This window comes from Pocillopora verrucosa, chromosome 12, assembly GCF_036669915.1.
Source record: "Pocillopora verrucosa isolate sample1 chromosome 12, ASM3666991v2, whole genome shotgun sequence".
Classification (NCBI taxonomy): Eukaryota; Metazoa; Cnidaria; class Anthozoa; order Scleractinia; family Pocilloporidae; genus Pocillopora; species Pocillopora verrucosa.
This window is the reverse complement of record NC_089323.1, coordinates 3,549,530-3,574,194: the sequence shown is the minus strand read 5'-3', so window position 1 is coordinate 3,574,194 and position 24,665 is coordinate 3,549,530. Positions and strand designations below refer to the sequence as shown.

The 24,665-nt window shown below is 40.0% G+C and overlaps 4 protein-coding genes across 4 annotated transcripts; 1 reads left to right on the top strand and 3 right to left on the bottom strand.

Moving 5' to 3' along the window:
• The first annotated feature begins 3,104 nt into the window (after positions 1 to 3,104).
• LOC131783256 (E3 ubiquitin-protein ligase TRIM71-like) lies at positions 3,105 to 7,806 on the top strand. Its single transcript, XM_059099982.2, has 5 exons — positions 3,105 to 3,558; positions 4,361 to 4,849; positions 5,216 to 5,474; positions 5,883 to 6,643; positions 7,490 to 7,806. The coding sequence occupies exons 1-5, from the start codon at positions 3,105 to 3,107 to the stop codon at positions 7,804 to 7,806; spliced, it is 2,280 nt and encodes a 759-aa protein (XP_058955965.2).
• Positions 7,807 to 9,433: 1,627 nt separating this feature from the next.
• LOC131783280 (uncharacterized) lies at positions 9,434 to 11,086 on the bottom strand. Its single transcript, XM_059100009.2, has 2 exons — positions 10,527 to 11,086; positions 9,434 to 9,846 (listed from the first exon to the last, which is right to left on the bottom strand). The coding sequence occupies exons 1-2, from the start codon at positions 11,084 to 11,086 to the stop codon at positions 9,582 to 9,584; spliced, it is 825 nt and encodes a 274-aa protein (XP_058955992.2). The 3' UTR covers positions 9,434 to 9,581.
• Positions 11,087 to 16,408: 5,322 nt separating this feature from the next.
• Positions 16,409 to 19,925, bottom strand: LOC131783235 (uncharacterized). Its single transcript, XM_059099965.2, has 2 exons — positions 19,265 to 19,925; positions 16,409 to 18,016 (listed from the first exon to the last, which is right to left on the bottom strand). The coding sequence occupies exons 1-2, from the start codon at positions 19,825 to 19,827 to the stop codon at positions 17,752 to 17,754; spliced, it is 828 nt and encodes a 275-aa protein (XP_058955948.1). The 5' UTR covers positions 19,828 to 19,925; the 3' UTR covers positions 16,409 to 17,751.
• A 169-nt stretch (positions 19,926 to 20,094) lies between these two features.
• LOC131783237 (uncharacterized) lies at positions 20,095 to 24,581 on the bottom strand. The gene is made up of 3 exons (XM_059099966.2): positions 24,537 to 24,581; positions 22,524 to 24,172; positions 20,095 to 21,184 (listed from the first exon to the last, which is right to left on the bottom strand). Exons 2-3 carry the CDS (start codon positions 23,081 to 23,083, stop codon positions 20,920 to 20,922), a joined length of 825 nt encoding a protein of 274 aa, XP_058955949.1. The 5' UTR covers positions 23,084 to 24,172; positions 24,537 to 24,581; the 3' UTR covers positions 20,095 to 20,919.
• Between the last annotated feature and the right edge of the window lie 84 nt (positions 24,582 to 24,665).

Below are 24,665 nucleotides of genomic sequence, written 5' to 3'. Positions count from 1 at the left end.
TTACTTTCAATTTTCAAAACAAACTTTATTTCCAAAGCGAAGAACAGTGTCGTCAGCATGCTCTATACTCTCATAGAGCACGCTACAATAAGCCAATCAGAATCCCTGTTAGAATGGTTCAAATAATCTGATTGGCTGTACAAGACAAAAGCTGTCAAAAGTGTCAAACCATCAAAGTTCAAAAACCATCAAAGTTCACACTCTGCGATAGTTTACAAACTAAAATAATTCGGCAGGTCGAATTTAACGCTTTTGCCTGAAGTTTTTAAATCAGAATCTTGAAGTGAAATGTTCAGTGAACTTCAGCCGAATTATGGCTCATAAAAACACGCGGGTTTTTTCACATGACAAGGTAGAAAACAAACTGTTCAAGGCGAGTGTTTTTTAAATGAACGACAGCCGAATTCACCGTAACATAAAAATCGCTCGGGATGACAGCGCCGCAAAACTCGGCTGCAGTGACTGAAGTGACTTTCCACTCAACACATTGGAAAGGATATCTGAGCGAGCTCTTATTTTTTCACTCGAAGGGCGGCCGATGTAGTTTCTGAGGCTTGCTTTACTGTGATGACCGGAGATCGGCATGATAAGTGAGCAGCGATGGACTTCAGCATGATCATATTTGCTCAGACACCGTCATGATTAGTATGAATTTTAACAATTATGCCAGTTTGGTTATATTTTTCATCATTTCTGTTTTGTTCTGTTTTGTTTTTGAACTCTGAACTCTATAGACTATACGAGTGTTGGCTGTGTTTGATTTTCATTACCGTACGTAAGCTTGCAATCTAACTGAGCGTGGAAATCTTTAAAACTCGGAATGTCTATTTTGTTTTTCCTTTGAGGATTTTCGTATCTGCCCACGTTTTAATAACGTAAATAACGGCGCCTGGTATGTTTACAAGCCTTTCTTTGGTTCTTCTGTTACTACTTGCCGGCTCGATTATTCCGAAATTTCACTTTCAATTATCGGAAAAAAGCTAAAAAGAAGTCCCGGAAAAGGTCGAACATGGTTCAATTTGGCAGATGGCGTGACAGCTTTAGCTCAGTTCTATGCTCTACACTCTCATAGAGCACGCTCTTTCAACCAATGAGAGCGCGCGTTATATCCGAACTTTATTATAAAAACTGCTAGTGGATGTTGCACTTGCCCACCGACGTAGCACGGAGCATTTTTTCTCATTGACAAAAAAACAATTTTGTTTGCTTATTTGCAGAAAAAGCATCCTTTAATTATCTTCTTGGTGAATATGGAAATCCCTAATATTTCAAAGTATATAGACGAAAGAAAGCGTCTAGCTTTTGATTTAAATTGCCGCTAAGAGGAAGTAATAATTTATACATGGAGTTTGCCAGAAAAATTTGATAGGGTAATCTTAGTGAAAATCGAGGATCCGATAAAGAAAATTTCTGGGAACAATGGGAACTTGGAAAAAAATGGATTTCTGGGAACAACGGGAACTTGGAAAAAATGGATTTCGGGAAACATGGGAAGGAGTGGGGAATGATCAGAAAAAAATTTATGCCCCTGCCAAATGTTCAGACCCATCAATGAGTGTCACACTCGTACTGTATTCTATTCCGGTCTCGGATTCTCGCATTTCCTTTCCGGCTATCAAAGTCTGGTATTTTCCTATAGCAGAAATTCTTGGGCAAAATTTTATGTCGTAGCTTAAAAAGATATGTGTGTAGAAATGACGTGTGTGATCCTTAAGTGTATGTCAGCATGTTACGTATAGAAGTTAGGTTTTGATGTTTGACGCATAAAGATTATTTGACTAATTATTTTCTTCCACACCGGCCGGGCGTTTTTGGTGTCCACTCATCAATCCACGCTTATCCTTTTACATTTGAAAACGCATCCATTTTGATGCGTGGTCGGCTGTCCGATCCAAATGCTGATGGAAGCAACAACACGAGACGCTTTACATGTAATATCCAGCAGTTTTCGCCTCCCCAAATTTATCTCCAGCCTTACTATTGCGTTTACGTTCCACAACACACATTTTTTTTAAAATACAATTTTCTTCCTACCATTCGTACTAAAGTGTCCAGAAGGCTAACGGAAACAGATCATTTCGGTTTCAAAAATGGAAAGTTTTATGGTAAAGCATATCGTTTTAATTGGAAACGCCGCGTTTCTTGCCCGGACCCGAATTTAATGCGAAAGCTTTTGAAAACGTTGACGAAAAATGCCCCATGCTGACTGTCGCTTTCATAAACGTTTTGTGGACGATAGATAAAATTGCATCAAAATATATTCCTGTTAAAATGAAAACACAGCAGAGTTCGCTCGCCACCGACACAGTTGAAAAGTTTCTTCAGAAACCTTTACTACTTTGCACTTTTCAATCGATGCATTTTAAAACAGTCACCCTTGCAGCCTTTTTGAAAAAGTCTCGATTTATATTTTCGGTTTTGTGGTGCGGGCCATCCATGAAAGCGAATAAAAAAGCGTAGTTTCCGAAGGTACTACAAACGGAAACGCTGGCATAGGCGATTAGTTAATGAAGCTGAAAACAAAGAATTTGATGCATTTAAGTCAGCGTCTTGCTTTCACAAGATAAAGCTTCCAAAATCCCTTGGGTGACAGGATGATCACCAATTACAAAAGCAATTTCCATTGTTTTCTATCACTTCGGTGACTAAATTACTCAATTTGAATACCTGTAGTTATTGTTTGTTGTTGTTTTTAAGTTCTCCTGCCGGCACACGCTGAACAGTAAGATATATCAACTACTCGCACATCTCGAACAAATCATCTGCGAGTTTCGCCGACTGAAAAGAAGAGGTCGTTGGTTTGGCTGAAATGACGGCTTCGTGTTGGGTTTCGTGTATACAGAGATCAAGTGCTCGCTGAATGGATTACGAGTAAATTAACTCGTTTGTCAGTCAAAAATATTTTCTCGTGTTTGCTCTTTGTTGGCATCGGAGCGAGCTTTGAATTGTTTGGACAATCCTATGGTTCACGTTATGTAAAGAAAGACATTGAATAATCCAGCCCGTTTAGATTGCTTCTTGCGGCTTTTTCCCTTGACGCAAAATTGGTTTGCGCGTGTCTGCATCGATAAAAGTGATCATAGCTTGCACAGTTTTAATGCAAAATGAGTGATGACAAAGAGGCGAACAGTCTTGATCAAGAAGAGGTTGTTTGCAGCATCAAGACAAACCTAACGTGTCAAGTGTGTGACAAGTTATTTGTGGATCCAAAAATACTTCCATGCCTGCATACGTTTTGCTGTCTGTGCATTGAAAACTTGCTCCGAAACCGACCACTGAAGGACAAGTTGTTCAAGTGCCCTTCGTGTCATTTTGAATCAGGGCTGGACAGTCGCAACTCTGTGAGGAAACTTCCCGCCAACTCGCTCCTGGTGTCGCTGCTCGACTTACTACGGATACAAGAAGGGGAAGCCATCCAATGTGATGTTTGTGACTGCAGTGTGGACGAATCATCGGCTGATTTACGGTGTCGAGAATGCTCGGTTTATCTCTGTGAGTTGCACGCAGAGGCTCATAAAAGAGCTAAGGATACCAAGCTCCATGTTCTTCTCTCTTTAGGTGAGACAGGCTATACATGAATACATATAATCCCTAATACCTTGACCACAGTATTGATATTCCCCACACTGTTCTCTTTACGTTTCCAAAGGTATTGACAAAGAGAATTTGTTTAGCAATCAGGATATTCTTAAAATGACGATCTTTTCCTATCTCCTCATGACCTTTACATTTGATTCAAATGTGATACTGTGAGGAGAAATTAGAGGCTAGTCACCCTCAGAGGTTAAAGTTTTTTAAGATGAGAATAACTGATCTGAATGCAAACTCTCTAAACTCTCTTTAATACTGAGATTTTCGTGAGAATTTGATACTGCGTCAATGTTTCTAGCTTGCAATTTTCCAAGTCACCGTTTCGATTTCATTTTCTCAATTATTGTCCTTAAGGCTGTTTAATAAAAAAATACCGCGATAGCACCCAACGGCCACCCAAAAAAAGGAGAGCTCGAGAAAAATATGAAATCAGATCACGTTACTTTTCTTTGTCCGTGAAAGTCAGTTAAGTTCTCATTTTAGATAAAGTATATATTACGGCGAGTAGGAACGCCTAATAAAGCTCTCAGTGAGTTAGAAGAAAAAATTCGCAACTACGATGAAAAAAGAACGTCAAGGAAAGAATGTTCTCTTTCTTCTCTGGCCGGAAATTTTCAAGAGTAGATATGTTCTTACGCGTCACGTCACCTGTACTGTGGTTACTATGCACTCCAATGCGGAAAGCCTTTCTGGCTCTGATTTTCCAAAATTAACTCCTTCATTTCCTACAACATTCTCTGACAGAAATTTTGATTTTTTTTCTTAACAGAGCACCTAAAAACCATGTCTTTGAAAGAGTTGAACCGGCCGACCTACTGCGCAACACACACTGATGAAAGATTAGCGCTGTTCTGCGACACTTGCAATGAAAGCATCTGTCGCAACTGCGCTCTTAAAGACCACAAAACGCACCAAACTCAGTTTTTGGAGGACGCATACTCCAAATTATACCCCAGGCTCTCTCAAATACTGGAACAAACTAGGAGCGTTTGCATCAAAGTAGAAAAAGCTGTCCCCGCGCTGGAATGGATGCAAGCACGGGTGAACATGAAAGCTGATGGTATAATTCGGGATATCGAGGACAGCATCAACACTAAGATCAAGGCCTTAGAACAAAGGAAGAGTGAGCTGCGAGCCGCGGTAGAACTGGTGCGAGTGAACAGAAAGACCGCGTTGGACGTACAAAGGCGACGTTTAGAGGCGTCCCGAGATGCACTGCAGGTGTCGTGTCGCTTTGTGAAGAGAGTCCTCGAAGAAGGTAATTACTAAATGAAATTTCATAAGACAGATTATAGCACGAAAGCACGAAAGCACGAAAGCATATTGCTGTCGGAAGCAATATGGAATTGCATTGGTTGTGCTTTACGTAGCCAGTGTACAACCGCTACCTACCCCCAACCCTCCCCTCTAAAAAAATCGGAAATTAGGGGTTAGGGGGTAGAGAACGGCTACACACAGGCTATGCTTCTCAAAGCATTTTTATTGGTCTAGAAAACTCGGAAAGTGACAGTTTTGGATAAAAAGAATTCTGCGAATGCTCCCAGCGCAAGCAAAATTAATTTAAACGAATGCAAGTTCAAGATTAAATACACCCACTACTGTTTTATTTTTTGATTTATTATAGGTGATCCGGTGTACTTGCTGTCCGCCAAAGATCTTATGTCCGAGAGACTAGAGGCACTTGCCAATCAGGGCTATGAACTTCAACCTCGTGAGGACCACGTGATCAAGTTTTCTGCCGAAAACGTGGCGTTACAACAAGCTATTGAGTCATTCGGGTCGATAGATACCTCTTACCCTTATTTTGCGACTTCTACAGCAGAAGGACCTGGTCTACATGAGGCAAATGTCAACCAAACCGTTTGTTTCACAGTAATAACCAGGTTTGTTGTCGTCATATTCATCTCCTTTTTCCTTTTTCAACTTTCTTTCATGAAAAACGCCTAATGGTCACCTTAGCGATCACTGTACTGATCTCTAGATAAGCAGGTCTGGGTTTGAGCCTCGGAGCTCGTTCCTCAATTCGGTCCCGGTAACTTAACGGACCCGTGAATCTGTTCTTATTTCATTCCAAATAGGGGTTTCAAAGGTTTTGAAAACGATACAAGAAACTGTATGTTAAAGAAAAAAATGCGAGCGAGATGTTGGTGTAGATCTTAAGTCAAAAATCTAATTACTCTATCGTTGTCTTGAATATTTGCTACTTTTCTCACAACTTTCAACGTTGGAATATTAGGGTTCGCGTTGTTCATTATCACATCAATGATTTCAAAATCTCCATGTTTATTCAGGGATAGGAAAGGAAGACCTATTGAATGTGTGACCTCCGACTTGAGTGTTCAGATCGAGTCCCCGGATGGTGCTCTAACCGAAGTTGAAATCACCTCGCAAAATAGCGGGAAACACAACATTTCTTACATTCCCTTGGTGCCAGGACAACATCTTATTCATATAAGCATCCGTAGCTACTCAATGAACGGAAGCCCTTTCACAGTTAATGTACCTTTCGCCATGAGGGACTACGAAAATATGACCCAACCACAGCTGCTGATAGGAGGGCCTGGGGAAGAGGCGGGAAAACTGAAGGGCGCGAGAGGTGTAACAGTGGACAAGGAAAACAGAATCGTTGTATGTGACAGGAACAATTTCCGCGTGCAAATTTTTGATTCCTCCGGGAAGTTTCTGTTCGCTTTTGGAAACAAAGGAAGCGGGAATGGCGAATTCCCCGGCGGTCCCTTGAGTGTGGCTGTGAGCAACGACGGAAGGTTTTTCGTCTCTGATTGGAGCGGAAGAACTTTGCAAATGTTTGACGCCAAGGGAAAGTTTGTGAAAAGATTGAGACTTCCTGAAGACGAAGACGAAAAATGCGCCAAACTCTCAAATATAGTCTTTAGCCAAAAAGAACTTCAAGTTTATATCACCGATGGCCAAAATAGGAAAATTTATGTGTTTGACAGTGGCGGGGAGTACTTGTCACACTTTCAAGTTGGCTGTTTGGATGAAGACGATGGTCTCCCCAGCAAACTCCAAGGGGTTACAATAAACAGGAAAGGTATGAAAATAATCGCAATTTATTTTTATATAACAAGTTGAGCCAATATGATCTACGATGGGTTCTTGCTTTTATAATAATGGAACCTCAGTTATAACCTATCCTTATATGACTTTTTACCACAATTGGCAGTAATGTCGCAATCTAATTGGTCCTTGTCGAGAAGAGTACAGAAGGCGCTGCTCACGTCAACGTGTCACTCAACGCCTTTGTCACTGAGAGAATCGTTTTATTTGACGTCTATATTGTGGTAAAAGAAACAACAACAATAGCAAAAACAAATCGAAACTGGTCAAACGTGGTCTGTACTCTCATCGACAATGTTATTCGTCATCACTAAGGTGAAAATGTTGTGGACTGACGAAACGTCTATATTGTGGTAAAAAAAAAACAACAACAACAATAACAAAAACAAGTCGAAACTGGTCGAACGTGGTCTGTACTCTCATCGACAATGATATTTGTCATCACTAACGCGAAAATGTTGTGGACTGACGAAACGAAGCATTGAATTGGCTGTCAATAGGGCGGGGAATAGGGCTCTACTTTTTTTACACCATGCAGACGAAGTCACAAGCACACTCTCCCCGACGCCTATTGCTCTTCCCAATGATATATAGTAACTGGATGTGAAAAATGATAGGAAGGAAAAGCTGCGCAGCCATTTTTTCTTAGTGTTTGAGCCCAGCATGCTATTCTTTTTTTTCCTCCATTGATCCTATTTTTTAATGAGGGCCTGTCTGCAAGCTGCCACCGCTTGATCTATCATGCCAGATATTTATGCAAAAACCAGTTTTACTGAAGCACCCTTAGAACTATACAATCTTCTTCCATTCTACATTTTAGGAGAGATTGTAGTGTCCCTGGTGAACGATGGAGCCCTTCAAGTACTGAGCACGGATGGAAAACCACTGAGACACATTCCACTTCCTTTCACAAAATCTAGCAAAGTTTTCGCTCCAGAAGCCATTACTGTCGATTCAAATGACAACATTTTGATGGCGGATATTATGAGAAATTGCCTTCTGGTGTTCTCAGGCGAGGATGGGCACCTTATAGCAGAATGTGCAAGAGAGAGCCTTTGTAATCCATATGGAGTTGCTGTTGATAGAGTGGGGCGTGTTATTATGACTGATTCTTCAAATCAAATTAAGATATTCTAGTATAAGAACTTCAGGGTTAGGATGTCTCTTTCATCCATAGTAATATGTCAGGGTTTAGTATTGACCAGGAAGTTCAAATCTTCCTGGTACTTACAAGTCGTAATGCTGGTTAAAGGTGCAGTATTAAGTACTCGTCTTAATAGTTAGAATCTGTTGACCCCTTTAACACCCGAACATCACTGTATTTTGTTCTCCATACTTGTCTCTATAGTTACATTTCCTATAGTACTGACCAGGACAATTCATTTTCTAGTCAAAGGTTCTTAGATCGCTGATCATTTCCTTTATTCTAGTAAATGTAATGAATAATTCAGCACCATTACTACCGGAAGAAGTTAAATGCTGGTCATTCTTAGGGTTTAACGGGTTAACAATAGGCAAAGCTACGATTTTTCAAAGGGGAAGGGATTCTTAGATACAAATTTCTGCACACCAGTAGTGAAGTGCCTTTAATGCTACCATTTAATTTCCTTATGGCCAGTCATGGATGTGATTTTGTAGTGGAAGAGGTAAGAGATTTTCACTCTGCAGACTCTATGGAATTGGGTGTTTTTGCAAATCCAAATGATAAGATTGTATTGGAAGTAGCTTTTTCCCGCTGGATTTGTGTAAATTATCTCACAAAGGGAGAGGGGTGGGGGAAATCAGGGGCATCTCAAGACCCCCACCCTCCTGGCTACATTCTTCATCCTGATCACTTGCGAGAATAGTCCAAAGTCACGCCCACAAAATATGACTTTGACACTTTCTCCCTTCGTGGATCTTGCAACTTAAACAAACTCGCTGAACAAATACTGCAAGCTCGAATAGCCACGTGTTCGATGGCGTAATACTGCGTTGCATCTTGTCTGTGCATTATGTACAACTGGGCAATTTTAAAAAGCTTTTTACGATGGATTATTCACTTTTAAATTTCACTGTGCTTACTATGGTCAACTCATAAGAATGGAAAGTTTAAATTTCGCAGCATTATTCTGGCAACATCAACTCAAGGAGTTAGTGAAAACGGAGCAAGTTCAGAATACCCGGCCACTCATTTACATGTCATTGAATAAGAATAGCATCTTTTGTGTTATGCCTCGATCTTCAAAGCCTCCCGACACATGTAAGTGAGGCGAACCAAAGTGGCCGGGTATTATGAAGTTTAGCCGTAAAAACTTTTACAGAGAAGCACTCAGTTTTTAATAAAGTTTTTTCGTTGACCATCAATAAAGTCATAAGTGCTCATTGTTCGCGCGATTTTACATATATATATAAACGATCTTTTGGTCCCTTAGTTCTGAAGTCTAATCTTTAAGGGTTCTTATTCCAGGGCTTCTTCCCATCAAATTTCCTGCAAAAATAAATTCTAGTTCCTCTAGAAACATGCCTCACAGACCCACCAGCCTACTTGTAAATTGAATGTTTGTTTTGCCCGCACCCTCCCCCCCCACCCACTCTTCTGAAAAGTGAGTAAGGAATGTAGGTGCAGAGCATAATATGAGGGAGGAGGAGGTTAGAAGTCGGGGAATGAGACTTTCTCAAGTTGCTACCCTTTTTCAAACAAAACAAAAATACTTCAAATGACTCAATCTTTATTATTAGCACATTTTGATGTCATCCCTCACAAATTAGCCAATGACCCAAAGCAACATTAAATCCACCTCTAAAATGCACCATTACAAGGATAATGGTTAAAATAACCCTAGAATTGCCTAAAAAATGTGCAAGCAAGTGATTACTGGACTACAAAATCTCTACTTACAAGTGTACCTATAAGTATTCTGTCAGTAGATTTATTTCAAGCGCCCACAGAATTTCATTCTAGTGTATTCATTTAAGTGAATGTTGGGTTTCTTTTCATAAGATAACACAGCTGTGATCCTGGACTTTTTTCCCTCGATAGGGGTAACGCGATGCATTGAGTTATGCCCACAGATTATGACTAGTGTTCCTGGCTGAAGGTCAGCTTCTTTCACCCCAAGAGCAGACAGATCTTGTCCAGCTTTAGAAGCCAGTAGCACTTGCTTGACCAAGTCATAGTTTTCATTTCCATCTGATCTATTTGAAATAGAGAGATTATTTGTTATTTCAATTTTTATTTGCTTTCAACCAGAAAGAAATTCAGCTTAGCAACAATTAAATGGATCAACCCTTTAACTCTGAAGATCTGATTGTTTATTCTCCCCTCTAGCAGCTACACATTTCACTGGAAATAAGCTACAAGAATTTGTGTTCGATTTACAAAACAACTTCTACTGATGGGATATAGTCGTGATTCTCATTACTGCTGTGCTGGATAATGTATAGATAGTACATAGAGCTCGAGAAGTCAATCGTTGATCACCTGTGCGAGGTAAAGGATGTAAAACTCCATCATTATAAGCCTCTGCTTTCATGGCAGGTGATTTGTTAACCGTAACTAAAAGAACCAATATGAAGACCAAATATACAAAACCAGCGAAAACCAGGGAGGGTCGCTTACCTGCTATGATTTCATGCATCCTCACTAAGTAAGTGAGATCCTTTATTTAAGATAAATTGGACATTTTCTTCGCTAAACAAGAGCATAGACTAGCTTAGATAAGACAGGATGGCCTATCTGAATAGTCTTGTTTTCTTTCCCCGTGAGGCGCCTCTAAGACAACAGCTAACTAGCTTAGATAAGACAGAATGGCCTATTTGAATAGTCTTGTTTTCTTGCCCTGTGACGCGCCTCTGAGAAAACAGCTAACTCTTACCTTGTTAATGGAATGTATTGAAAACGTCCCCCACCCTCTGGTGCTTGAAGGAGGGATGTCACAGCGAACTGCCCACGGTCAAAATGCCAATCCAACTGATCATTTTCTCTGTAGACGTGCACATTTAAGTCTCCAAGGGGATCAGCCGTTCGGTAGAGCACGTCCCTGTCAAGAAGAACTCTAACGAACTCTGTCATCTCCGGTGACATATAAAGCTGAATTAGCGGCGAGTTTGTCTTGATTTGGTCGCGGGTAACGCAACATTTTGAAGATCGACACAAAATGTTCCTCGCGTGATCATTCTCGAGGAGAGGATCTTGACATTCCTCAAGATAGACAGTGTGATCGATTGTTTTACAAAATGCATCTGGTAAGGCTTCTTCTGCTTCTAGGATTGTTTGGCGAATAGCCCAAGGAAGCAGAAAGCCCGGCAAAAAGGCGATGCCGTTTCCCTTTAGTTCGCTTTTAGCACTGCTTATAATTTCCCGGAGAATGTGGCTCTCAAACTCAGCAATTGGATATCTTTGGTAGTCGATAAAACTCTTAATATCACAGGCCATGGTTGAAGTGACGGTTTTGGCGGCCATCTTGGACGAGTAGGCAAGCACTTTGAAGGCCAGCCTGCTAAGCCCCACCCATTCTTTGTAATGCACCAGTCAATGTAAACCCCCGCATACCCCCGGGACATAGGATTCTGTGTTCTTATTGTGTTATTGTGTTCTTTCTTTCTTGTGTTGAAGGCCCTGCCAGTCTCACCAAGTGTTTCAACACAAGAAAGAAAGAACACCTCAGAAATGTGAAAACCGCGGCAAAAGGCTCAAGAATTGCCAATCACGTCTGGGCCAATAGTCACGCAATAGACTTTGATAATGCATCTATTATTGACAAAGGCGGTTTCAGAACAAGAAAAATACTAGAAGCGTGGCATTCCAAGTTAACTCCCAATGCGGACAACAATTCCTGTCCTTTGCCCGGACAATACAACATTCTTTTTAACAAACATTCTTAGTTATCAGCATTTTTAATTTTTACTTTGTACTTCACACCTAGTATATTTTTTACCTTTTTATCATTTTACCCGTTGAAGGCTGTAGCGCAAACAGCCGAAAGCTCGTATTTTTAAAAGTTTTAGCCAGAGGTCATTTTTTAAATTTCATAAGATGTTTTATCCTGGCTGCGGCCCCTCTATCTTTTCACGCTTTAAACTTTATTTGTCAAGTAACACACGTCATCGCATACAATGCTTTTCAAATGGTATAGTCTACTGTAAACATTTAAGAGAAATATTAAATTCTACATGCTACTAGAAGAGGGTTAACAGTTTTGTAGCACTATCACGAGCAATACAAGACTTTAATTCAGACCTATCCATGTAAAAACTGTTTTTTTTAAATATGCATAAGAAGAGAATATAAACACCTGAGGACATGCTTGATCGGTCGAGTGATTCTCAGAATAAATAACGAGAAAAAACTGGGACAAAAGATTTTTGTTCACAAAAGAATCAATTATATTTATGTGTTCTTAGCGTTATTCAAGGACCTTAAGGACGGATGGCATACTCAACCAAAGATATAAGGTGATTAAGATAAAACGACTCTTACCTTCTTTTCATAGCCAAAAGCCGCTATCTTGCCGGACTAGCGATTCTTGACCCACTCCCCCGCTGTTCTTGGATGACGTGCAAAAGAGGTCAAAGTCCCCGATACCTGCGGCCCTTTCGCTCGTCTAACAACGGAAAACTCACATTTTGGGCTTTAGATTTCACGTGTAGTATCACGTTATTTTTGATGTAAACAAACCCTGAAAGTTCGGACATTGAGTCGTGCTCGCAGCACATGTGTCCAAACTTCGGCTTTGGAATTTTTTCTTAAATAACTTCCCACTTTCAAGAAGCGTGTCTTCGCTCAAAATTGACATCTTTCTTTTTTTCTCATTTATTTGATCGTTTATTAAGCAAGTTGTCATTTCGCTGCCGTTGAAGCAGATGCGAAGAATGTTACAGGAAGCGTTGCGCACGAAGTAAGAAATACATCACAAATTGCTAATGTTGGAATTTATGTAGAACAAGCCATTGGTCGCTTAAAGCAATTTAGAATCTCAAAAAATGTGCTACCAATTAAACACCTCTACTTGTGTGATGACATTGTAACAGTTGTGTATATGGGCGGCCGTCACCACCAAAAATACAAGGATGTCAAATAGATCAGCAAATACAAAGATGGTGTAAGGATCAGCTGCAGGAAAGCATAGCTAATAAAGGAATGGCATGGCCAAATTATAGACAGTCTAGTTTTCCTTCGTGAAACAGAACACCCTAAACATGAATAGTTTAGCCAAATGAGAAACGGTCTAGTAGCCCATGTTGAGTTGGAACATGAGATTGTGAAATGGACTAGCTCAATTACAAATAGCTTAGCACTCATTTGCATTACAGTACTCAAACGGTGTAGCGTTGCGTTAAACGACTGAAGGTAACGTCGAGTAGCACAGCGTACGCACAAACGGTGTAGCGTTGCGTCAAATGGCTCAGCGTAATTTAGAATGGTACAGCGTACACACATATGGTGTAGCGCTGCGGGAAATGGCTCAGCGTAATGTCGAATGGTACAGCGTACATAAAAACAGTGTAGCGTTGTGTGAAATGGCTCAGCGTAATGTCGAATAGCACAGCGTACATACAAACAGTGTAGCGTTGCGTAAAATGGCTTGTTGAAGTTGCGACTGTAACAGATCGAACGGTAAAACTCGACCTAGAGTTGGACAATTACGTACACTACGTGCATTACGGTGTCCGCACTAGCCTTCCTTAATACGTGATGACTACGGAATGGGAAAGAGCACAGGGAAGATAAGTATGTATGCGCGCAAAACCAACTCAGAAAAAAATATTACTCTGGCAAAAACTATTTTGGAACGCGAAAAAAACCCTTTAACTGTTTCCGATCCAGACATGTAATCTACGTTTGATCGACAAAATAAAAATGGAACTTACTTTTACTATCACTGCACCCAGGAAAAAATTAATAAACAAAGCAATATAATGTACACCTCTTTAAAATAATAAATATGTCTTCTCTTAGCTTACCCTTATCGTCCGGCACACCAATTAAAGCATTCCGATATCACTTTGATCGAAAAATGTCAAAACAGATCAAGGATATCAGTTTTCTTACCATGGCGTCCAGGGCACACACAATATTCAACTTCTCACGTACTCCTCCAATGTTCAAAGAGCCGTTGAAGTTGAAAAGTAAGCGTGAGTCGGAGAAAGAAAATAGAGCTCGACAATTGACATTTAATGCACGTCATAACACTACTTAATTAATACTATAAACATATTCAGGCCCACCAACGCGTACAAACTGTGGTAGACCAAGAGGCCGGCAAACCGTGGTAGAATTCAGTCTCGTTGCTATTTTAATTGACGTTTTCATGAACGACAACGAATAAGTGCAATATCAGCAGTGAAAAAAGAGGAGAAACTTACCGAATTAGCTCTGTTTTACGGCAAAGCGAAGTGAAGACTATTCCATACAGCGACTACGCTATGTAATGGTTTCGTGTCAGTCTTCACATTCGATGACGTCATGCCCCCAGCAGATCGCTGTTCCATTTGCGGTTTGTATTTTTGGTGGTTTCGGCGAGATGCCTTGGCGGCCATCACCACCAAAAATACAAGGATGTCGTATAGATCAGCAAATACAAAGATGGCTTAATGATCAACTTCAGGATAGCATAGCTAATAAAGGAATGGCATGGCCTTCACGTCACGCCACGACCATTCGCCACAACATCGAAATATTTCAAGTAATACTAAGCAATTTAATATTCAGATAGAGCGTCTGATGTTTTGCAAAGCTATTCGACCTAACGCTACACTATTTGAGTCTACGCTGTACCATTCTACATTACGCTGAGCCATTTCACGCAACGCTACACCATTTGTGTGTACGCTGTGCCATTCGACATTATGCTAAGCCACTTCACGCAACGCTACACTGTTTGTATGTACGCTGTACCATTCGACATTACACTAAGCCATTTCACGCAACGCTACACTGTTTGTATGTACGCTGTGCCATTCGACATTACGCTGAGCCATTTCACACAACGCTACACTGTTTTTATGTACGCTGTACCATTCGACATTACGCTGAGCCATTTCCCGCAGCGCTACACCATATGTGTGTACGCTGTACCATTCTAAATTACGCTGAGCCATTTGACACAACGCTACACCGTTTGTGCGTACGCTGTGCTACTCGACGTTACCCTGAGCCGTTTAACGCAACGCTACACCGTTTGAGTACTGTATTGCAAATGAGTGCTAAGACATTTGTAATTGAGCTAGTCCATTTCACAATCTCATGTTCCAACTCAACATGGGCTACTAGACCGTTTCTCATTTGGCTAAACTATTCATGTTTAGGGTGTTCTGTTTCACGAAGGAAAACTAGACTGTCTATAATTTGGCCATGCCATTCCTTTATTAGCTATGCTATCCTGCAGCTGATCCTTACACCATCTTTGTATTTGCTGATCTATTTGACATCCTTGTATTTTTGGTGGTGACGGTCGCCAAGGCATCTCGCCGAAACCACCATATCCGACGGATATAAACAATGACTTTAGGCAGATTTCAGTTTTGCCACAAGTCATCCTGGAGGTACTGGAGAGGATCCAGCTTAAGCTAAACCTAAAGGACCAATGTCTCTATGCTTCCCAACACGCTTTTACGGCGGACAGATCTACTATGACTGCGCTTGCCAGCATCACACAAGACTGGTATAACGCTACAGATTTTGGAAGTCTATATAATGGCGTGCATGTGGTCTTTTTAGACTTCCGAAAGGCCTTCGATCTGGTGGATCATGGCGTTCTGTTGACTAAACTCGCTGGCATGGGCATCACCATGAGCTTTTGGAAATGGACACAGAGCTACCTATCAGGCAGAACACAGCAGTTTAAGCTCCCGGGAGTCTTCTCCAGACATGGTGAGGTGATTGCTGGTGTACCTCAGGGCGGTGTCATTTCTCCTACACTTTTTAATGTGCATGTCAACGATATTGAGGACTGCATCCCCAGGGGAATACCTGTATCCACTTGCAAGTACGCTGATGACTGCACCCTATACGAACTTGTTTTTAAGGACTCTGTCAGTCAAATGCAGGATGCTGTGACTCACTTGGAAAGATGTGCTGTGCAGCCGAATAAAATGGAGCTGAATGCTAAAAAGACCAAAGATATGTGGATCACCTTCAAAAAGTCCTGTCAAATTCCTGCTCCTATTAATATCGGGCCTACTGAGCTGGAGAGGGTTTCAGAGTTTAACCTACTGGGTGTATATGTACAGAAAGATCTCAAGTGGAATACACATGTCTCGAGTATTGTCAGCAAAGCGTGTAAACGGATTCACTATCTTAGGGTCTGTAGAACAGCCCGTCTCCCCAGGGACATTGGTCTTACAACTTACATCACTAAGATTAGACCTGTTTTAGAATATGCCTCGCCTGTCTGGGGAGGGCTGCCCATTTACCTCGAAGAAGATCTACAGAGAGTGCAGAATAGATGTCTGAATGTCATTGGTCTCCCTAGGGATTCTGTTGAGTCACTTGTAACTAGGCGTCAGAATTTGACGAGGAAAGAATTTAAACGTATCCTAGAATCTGAAGCACATCCTTGTAAACGTTTTTTAGAAAAGCCAGTGGATCATGGCCATAATCTAAGATCTTGTAAGACTAACCCAGCGCACCTCAGAATACCTGTATCACGCACTGTTAGGCACAAACAATCATTTGTTCCTAGGGGTGCTAAACTTAACTTGATTTGATATGTATATCATTATATAATATGTAGTGTTTTGAACTTTTATTGTAATATTACCGTAATTCTTATCGCCAAAGGTAACAAATAAAGGTTATTTTTAATTCCCGGTTTATGGATTTTAGGTAAGCCATAAAAACGTGGACATAAGCCGTAACTACTGTATAACATTTTGTACGTATAGTAGCTAATCTTACAAGCTTTTTTCGAATCAAGCAAAATTTTTTTAAACTTTCCTTTGAGTTTTACTGATGAAGGCACTAGACAGGAGTGTCGAAACGTTGGGCCTATGAATTGTAACTTCTCGGTGTTACATTCATTTAATCTTTAAACCAGAGTAGCATCAAACCATGTCAGATATTAAAATAATCGAAATTTATTTTGACATAACAATTTGGGCCAATATAATCAACGATAGGTGCTGGAACTTCGGTTATAACCTATCCTAATATGACTTCTCGCCATGCATAATCTGATTGGCCCTTGTCGAGAAGAGTACAAACAATGGTACTCATGTCAACGTATCACACAATGCCTTTATCATTGAAAGAATCGTTTCAGTGTTTGACCTCGATATTGTGGTACAAAAAAAATAATAAAACAAAACAACAACAAAAAACAAAAACGACAACGACAACAAAATCGAAAGTGGTCAAACGTGGTCTGTACTCTCATCGACAACGATATTCGCCATCAAAATGTTGTGGACTCACGAAGCGCAGTGTTGAGGTAAGTGGCGGTCAAAAGGGTGAGATAGACGGCTCTATATTTCTTACACCATGCAGACGAAATCACAAGCGCACTCTCCCCGACGCTTCTCCGGGGTAACCACACCTTTGACTCATCAAACCACATTGTGCTTACCAATGATATATAGTGACTGGGTGTGGCCCCCCAGCCATTAGTTCCAAGTGTTTTCGCCCATCTTGTCATTCTTTTTGTCCTCCATTAATCCTATATTTTTATTTTGAGGGTCTGTCTGCAAGCTGCCACTGTGTTATCCATGATGCCAGATACTTATGAAAAAACCAGTTTTACTAAAGCATCCCTAGCAACTATAAAATCTTCTTCCGTTCTACAATTTTAAGAGAAATGGTAATTTCCCTGGTGAACGATGGCGCGGAATTGCTACTTTTATACACACCTGTATTAAAACTGGTCCTCAGAACAATTTTCAATTGGGTGTTGAAAAAAGTCCTGGATTATGAAAAAAAAACAGACAATCAGTTACTAACAATGTCCATACGTTGAAACATTAAAAAAAACAAAACAAACAAACAAAACACAAAAACAAAAACAAAAACAAAAAAACAAAAAATCTTTTTGAATTTAGTTCAACGGTAAACCACATTCTAAAGATCAGTAAAGTTAAAAATATCATTTACAGATGTGACTTATGTTATTTCAAGCGCCCAAAAAATTTCATTCGTGTGTATTCATTCAAGTGAACATCAGCTTTCTGCTCATAGGATAAAACAGCAAGGATTCTGAACTTTTTGCCCTCAACTGGGGAAACACGATGCATTGAGTTTTGCCCACAAAATATCACTAGTGTTCCCGGCTGCAGGTCAGCATCTTTCACCCCCAGAGCTGTCAGATCTTGTCCAGCCTTAGTTGCCAATAGCACTTCCCTGACTAGGTCATGGCTTTCACTTCCATCAGATCTATATTTAACAGTAATAGTTTGAATTTCATTAATCATTTGAAGTTGAAGAAGGATGAGCTGTTTTTGTTTGTTTGTTTGTTTGTTTGTTTTTTCTGTCAGCTCATTTGATTAACATACTTCCTGGCCAAAGGATGAGCTGATATTTTCAATCCTAGGATCTGATTATTAATTCTCTACTCTAGCTGCCAAACACTACCTTGAAATTAGTTATGAGAATTTGGTGAGAGATCAGGATAACAACTTCTACCTAATTAGTTTGAGTATTCTCATTATCTGTTAGCTGGTTAAAGTATGGATATTAGAGAGAGAAGTTACCTGTTAACCTTTTAGCTCTCAGATCAAATTTGTAATTCTCCTTACTGTCAACCATACAATTCTTATGTTAGTTCAGAGAATTTGGTACTGGATCAACTAATTTTCCCCAAATTGATCTTTTTCTTTATTCTCATCACTTATCGGGTTGATATTGTAAAGATATTTTAAAGAAAAATTCTATATCAGTCCTGCACAAGAGGGTTAATCACTTCTGGGAGTGGTAGGGTTAAGAAGTACATCTCATTTAGTTCAAATCAATTATGAGCTTGAAATTTCTATCATGTGATAGCTGATAAGTGCAAACAAAGTCCCAATCAACTACTATGCACAGAAATGGAGGGTAAATAATCCAATTGTTTTAGAAGAAATCTACTAGTCATTTGAAACTTAACAAGACAGGCCTGTATTTTTATGTAATTTTTTTTTCAACCACATACTGTCAGGGAGCTCAGTCTACTCAGAAGTAAAGAAGTTTTTTTTGTTTTTGTTACCTCTCCTCCTTGGAGGGTATTCTGAGTTAATTCACAACACCTGGTGGGGGACTTCAATCAGATAGCCCCAATTTTGGAATCAAGACCAAAACACAACATCAGAGGTTACATTCCCTACCATTTGTGAGAAGCACATGGATTCTTTCATGTCCCCTGTTAACCAGTACAGAGGAGATACAGGAAACAGGGCCTACAGTTTATCATCTTTATCCAAGATGATCAGAATTTATAACCCTTGGCAGATGTCATGGCAGAGGCAGCAGATTCTCCTCAAGTATTTTTTAACTCCCCAAGTGAGTGAAATGTCAAATTATTACCTTCTCCCCTCTCCCCTTGGGTTGATATTTCAAGGTTACTAAAGAAGAGGAGGGTGAGGTTGGACAGTTGTAAAGTAAAGAAGAGATAGGAAAAGAAGAGGTGAAGAGATAGGAAAAACTTACCTTGTTGATGGAATGTATTGAAAACATCCCCCACCCGCTGGTGCTTGAAGGAGGAGTGTCACAGCGAACTTCCCCCGGTCAAAATGCCAATCCAACTGATCATTTTCTCTGTAGACGTGCACATTTAAGGCTCCAAGGGGATCAGCCGTTCGGTAGAGCAAGTCCCTGTGAAGAAGAATTCTAACGAACTCTGTCATCTCCGGTGACATATAAAGCTGATTCAGCGGCGAGTTTGTCTTGATTTGGTCGTGCGCAACGCAACATTTTGAAGATCGACACAAAATGTTCCTCGCGTGATCTTTCTTGAGGACAGAATTTTCCTTGCATTCCTCAAGATAGACACTGTGGTCAACTGTTCCACGAAACGCAATCGGTAAGGCTTCCTCCGTGTCTAGGATTGTTTGACGAATAGCCGAAGGAAGCATAAAACCATGCAACAAGGTGATTCCGTTGTCCTTCAGTTCGCTCCTTGCACGGTTGATGACTTCTTGGAGAATGGGACTCTCAGACTCAGAAATTGGATATCTTGTGTAGTCGATAATATTCCTAATATCACTTGCCATTATGAATTATAGAGATACGTGCTTATTCGACTAGTGTTTCTGGACAAGTTTGAGTAAATTATCACATGATTTTTCCCTTGCTGGATCTTGCAACGTAAACAAACCCGCTGAACACATACTGCATGCTCGAATAGTCACGTGTTCGAGGGGGTGATAGCGTGGGGCACCTCCACAATTAGCATAGAAGGCTTTTGTCTGCGCATTACGTACAATAGGCATTATTTATAAAGCTTTTTTAAAATGTATTATTCACTTTAAATTCCACTGTGTTCATTACGGTCAACTCATAAAAATGGACGGTTTAAATTTCGTGGCATTATTCTGGCAATGTCATCTCAGGAAACTTAGTAAAAACTTTCACAGAGAGGCACTCAGTTTGTAGTAAAGTTTTCTCATTGACCATCAATCGAGTCACAAGTGCTCATTGTCCTTGAAATTTTACATATAAAAATATCTTGTTGTTCCTTAGTTCTGGAGTCTAATCTTTCAGGATTCTTATTCAATGGCTTCTTCCCATCAAATTTTATGTAACAATAAATTACTCTAGTTCCTGTGGAGACCTGTGCAAAAGCCCCCCTACCCCACTCATGAATTGAAAGCTTGTTTCTGCCTCCCCCCACACCTCCTGAAAAGTGAGTAAGAAATGTAGGTGCAGAGCAGGAGGGGGAGGAAAGGAGGTTAGGAGTAAGGTAATGAGAGTTTGTTGAGTTGCTATCCTTTTTGAAAGAAAACAAAAAAAAAAAATGCTTCAAATGTCCCAGTTATTATTGTGGCCACATTTTGACATCATCTGTGATCTGTTACTGAATACTCCCACAGCAACATAGAATCCACTTTTCAAATGGATCATTATAAGGACAATAGTTGAAAAACCTAAGAATTGCCAAAGAAATGTGGGAGAAAGTGATCACTGGACTAGAAATTCTTGGCTCTTAATTAGTGTAACACACAGTATATGTCACAATAGAATTTCATCACAACTGGAAATAAGACAACAATGAAAACAATAGTGTGACATATACTGTGTCTTCTACATCAAGTAAGAGCCAAAATCTCTATTTACAGGTCCACCTAATTAGTCTGTGGGTATATTTATTTCAAGCGCCCACAGAATTTCATTCTAGTGTATTCATTTAAGTAAACATCAGGTCTCTTTTCGTAAGATAAAACAGTTATGATCCTGGACTTTTTTCCCTCAATAGGGGTGACGCGATGCATCGAGTTATGCCCACAAAAAATCACGAGTGTTCCTGGCTGAAGGTCAGCCTCTTTCATCCCAAGAACAGATAGATCTTTTCCAGCTTTAGAAGCCAGTAGCACTTGCTTGACCAAGTCATAGTTTTCATTACCATCTGATCTATTTGTAAAAGAGAGATAATTTGTTACTTCAATTTTCATTTGCTTCCAGGTAGAAATAAATTCAGATTAGCAACACTTAGATGGATTAACCCTTTAACTCCCAAGATCTGATTGTCCCTTTCACTCCCATAGGTGACCAAGACAGAATTTCTCCTTACAATATAAATACAATATCAAGCAGGTAGGTGATGAGAATAGAGAAGAATATGAATTATGGGATTATTAGTTGATCCAATACCAAATTCTCTGAACTAACATCATAAGAATAGTATGGCAGATAGTAAGGAGAATTACTAATTAGATCTTGGGAGTGAAAGGGTTATTCTCCCCTCTAGCTGCTACACATTTCCTTGTAAATCATAAACTACAGGAATTTGTGTAATATATTTGTTAATTGTTATATTCGTTATGTTAAATATAGACATCATTACACAACTTGGGTGTCAACATCTTTAGCACCATGACCAGCAAACATTCATTTCATGCAAGAGCCACTAGATTATATATGGAACAACGAAGACAGTACTACTAGGGGTCTCACTTCCCTTTGTAAATTTAAAAATCAACTATAGAAGAAATATATAGATCGGAACTCCAGAGTTGATAATTTTACTATGAGCAGAAATTTTTAATTAATTTATAATTTTTAATTGTACTTTTTCTTTGTATTTTTGCTATTTGAATTGAAGTTTTTGAGGACCACAATGAGAACTTCTGGTTCAACCAGTAATTGTGTAATCCACTAAAGTCATTATTATTATTATTATTATTATTATTATTATTATCATCATCATCATCATCATCATCATTATTATTAATTTGTGGTAGATAAACATAACAATTTCTATGGATGCAACAGAGTATTCTCATTACTGGTGTGCTGGATAATATACATGTATGGATACTTAAGGGAGAAGCCAATCCTTGATCACTTCTGGGATTTAAGGGATTTAAAACTCATAATATAAGCTTCTGCTTCCATAGAAGGTGATTTGTTCACTGAGAGAACCAATATGATCACTAACAATGCAAAATCCAGGAGCAAGAATTCTTATAAGCCTGATAATTTGAGCCAGAACAAGACTCTTGATCGCTGAGGACAAAAAAAACAGTGCATGTGCAAATTGCCATTTTCTGACAACCAGGGAGGGTTGTTTACCAAGAAAGCAGGTAAATAAGTAAGATCCCTTATTTACGATAATTTATATTTAAATTTTGGACATCTTCACTAACCAAGGTCTTGGAATAGTCTACTTTAATGATAAGACAGGTGGCCAACTTGAATAGTCTTTTTTCTTGCCCCTTAAGGCACCTCTGATACAACAGCTAACTCTTACCTTGTTGATGGAATGTATTGAAAACGTCCCCCACCCTCTGGTGCTTGAAGGAGAAGTGTCACAGCGAACTCCCCCCGGTCAAAATGCCAGTCAAGGCCATCATTTTTCCTGTAGACCTGCAAGCTTAAGGCCCCCAAAGGATCAGCTGTACGATAAAGCGCGTCTTTGTTTAGCAAAAGTCGAACAAAATTTGTCATCTCCGATGACATATAAAGCTGATTTAGCGGCGAGTTTGTCTTGATTTGGTCGTTTGCGATGCAACATTTTGAAGATCGACACAATATATTCCTCGCGTGATCTTTCTCGAGGACAGAATCTTGACATTCCTCAAGATAGACCGTGTGATCAACTGCTTTACAAAATGCATCTGGTAAGGCTTCTTCTGTGTCTATGATTGTTTGGCGAATAGCCCAAGGAAGCATAAAATCCCGCAACAAGGCAATGCCATTGTCGTTCAGTTCACCTCTAGCACGGCTTATAATTTCTTGGAGAATGTGGCTCTTAGACTCAGCAATCGGATATCTTTGGTAGTTGATAATATTCCTTACATCACCAGCCATTGTGAATGACGAAAAATCTCTGCTACTACTATACCACCCAATTCCGAATCAAGTACAAATATCACGTGATACTGTACATTTGGTTATTTTGTACTGTAAAGAAAACCTGTTTAACCGGTCGGTCGTGGGTGCTATCTGCTTTGCTTTTCCTGCCTTAAGATAAAGCAGTTGGATGGTAAATAGAATATTATTAGTTTTCGTGCGTAGAATCACTGAGCATTTTTACTCATTATTTTGACTCGCCCCTCAGGCTCGTCAAAATACGGTGCAAATCATTACACACTCAGTGATACTACTCACTAAAAAATGTCTAATAAGATGATTGAATAAACGTGCCAGCTGCATGTTGTTAGTAGCAAGATGTAAACAAATTTGCGGGAACAAAAATGCATGCCCATAATCGTCTGAGGGGGAAGGGTCTAGAAATGGTGTCAGTGCGTGACCGTAAACTCTATGATACTAGACACTGAAATGCCTACAAAGATATACTATTGATACGCTTCGGCTGTATATATTGTTATGATAATAAGATGTACACAAATTCGCCGCAAAAGATACTTCATGCTCACGTGTTGTGCTCACATAGTAGAGAGTTTAAGATACCTGGACGGCTGACCTCGAGGACGTTAAAATTGAGCGCGAGGGACGGGGTCGATGACGACTACCTTGGCGGGAAACTTTTCACGTTAAGGAGCAGATTTCAAGCTGAGGACGACAACGTTTTGTTCATCATGGCATCTTTAAGAAAGACTCGAGAAATGATTGTTATTGCTTACGCGGAAGGGCTATTGACGGATGAAGAGTTTAGAGTTTCGAGCTCCGAAGTGGGTTCCACGTCAATCCCCGACGAATTTTCCTCCTCTCGAATTTTACGCTTAAACTTTTCCTTGATCAATTTGAATCGCTCTTTTACAGATCGCTTGTTTACACGGAATTTGGCGGTCTCACAGGTATTAAGGTGATTCGAAATTTCTTCCCAAATTTTGCCTCTTTCAACCGTTCTTTCTTTGAATTTGTATGGCTGACAGACGAGTATTTCCCGGCAGAGAAGGAGATCGTGCTCTTCCTTCCATTCCATGCTCGCTAATCCTGTAAATAAAGAGAAGGCAGATAAACAATTTCTCTGATTTCTCGCTCCTAACTGACCAAGGGAAAAGCATTTGGACCGTGTAGATTAAAGTTTAATACAAGATAAGACATCTTTCACTCAGAGGATAAGCGGGTTCAAGTGCTAGGGACTTTTTTTTAGTAAAGCAAGAAATTTAACGCACGTGTTCAGTCGAAATGCTCCACCGTGGCTGTGCACAGTGCACATCACTTTTACAATTTTAACCAGCTTGTCAGTGGTTTTATTGCCCAAAACAAAAAAGTGACGAACAATGTTAACCTAATGAAGTTCGAAAATCTAAAAACATGCGGAAGTTTATGGGGAAATAATAGTAACAGTACTCACGTTGACTGGTGGACGGCAAAACACCACTTCTCGCGTCCTCGGCACAAACAGGACTGCAATCCGCGTGGACCAGGCATGCGCATTGTGGTCTACACGCGAAATTTACTTCCGGTCAGCCGTCCTCGAGCT

What these genes read in the sequence shown, in the direction of transcription:
- LOC131783256 (XM_059099982.2), top strand. Translation starts at nt 3,105, where the DNA reads ATGAGTGATGACAAAGAGGCGAACAGTCTTGATCAAGAAGAGGTTGTT. An exon ending in GAAGAGAGTCCTCGAAGAAG is followed by an intron (nt 4,850 to 5,215) that starts GTAATTACTAAA and finishes GATTTATTATAG; the next exon opens with GTGATCCGGTGTACTTGCTG. An exon ending in GGTTACAATAAACAGGAAAG is followed by an intron (nt 6,644 to 7,489) that starts GTATGAAAATAA and finishes TCTACATTTTAG; the next exon opens with GAGAGATTGTAGTGTCCCTG.
- LOC131783280 (XM_059100009.2), bottom strand. Translation starts at nt 11,086, where the DNA reads ATGGCCTGTGATATTAAGAGTTTTATCGACTACCAAAGATATCCAATT. An exon ending in CAATACATTCCATTAACAAG is followed by an intron (nt 9,847 to 10,526) that starts GTAAGAGTTAGC and finishes TATTTCAAATAG; the next exon opens with ATCAGATGGAAATGAAAACT.
- LOC131783235 (XM_059099965.2), bottom strand. Translation starts at nt 19,827, where the DNA reads ATGGCAAGTGATATTAGGAATATTATCGACTACACAAGATATCCAATT. An exon ending in CAATACATTCCATCAACAAG is followed by an intron (nt 18,017 to 19,264) that starts GTAAGTTTTTCC and finishes TGTTAAATATAG; the next exon opens with ATCTGATGGAAGTGAAAGCC.
- LOC131783237 (XM_059099966.2), bottom strand. Translation starts at nt 23,083, where the DNA reads ATGGCTGGTGATGTAAGGAATATTATCAACTACCAAAGATATCCGATT. An exon ending in CAATACATTCCATCAACAAG is followed by an intron (nt 21,185 to 22,523) that starts GTAAGAGTTAGC and finishes TTTTACAAATAG; the next exon opens with ATCAGATGGTAATGAAAACT.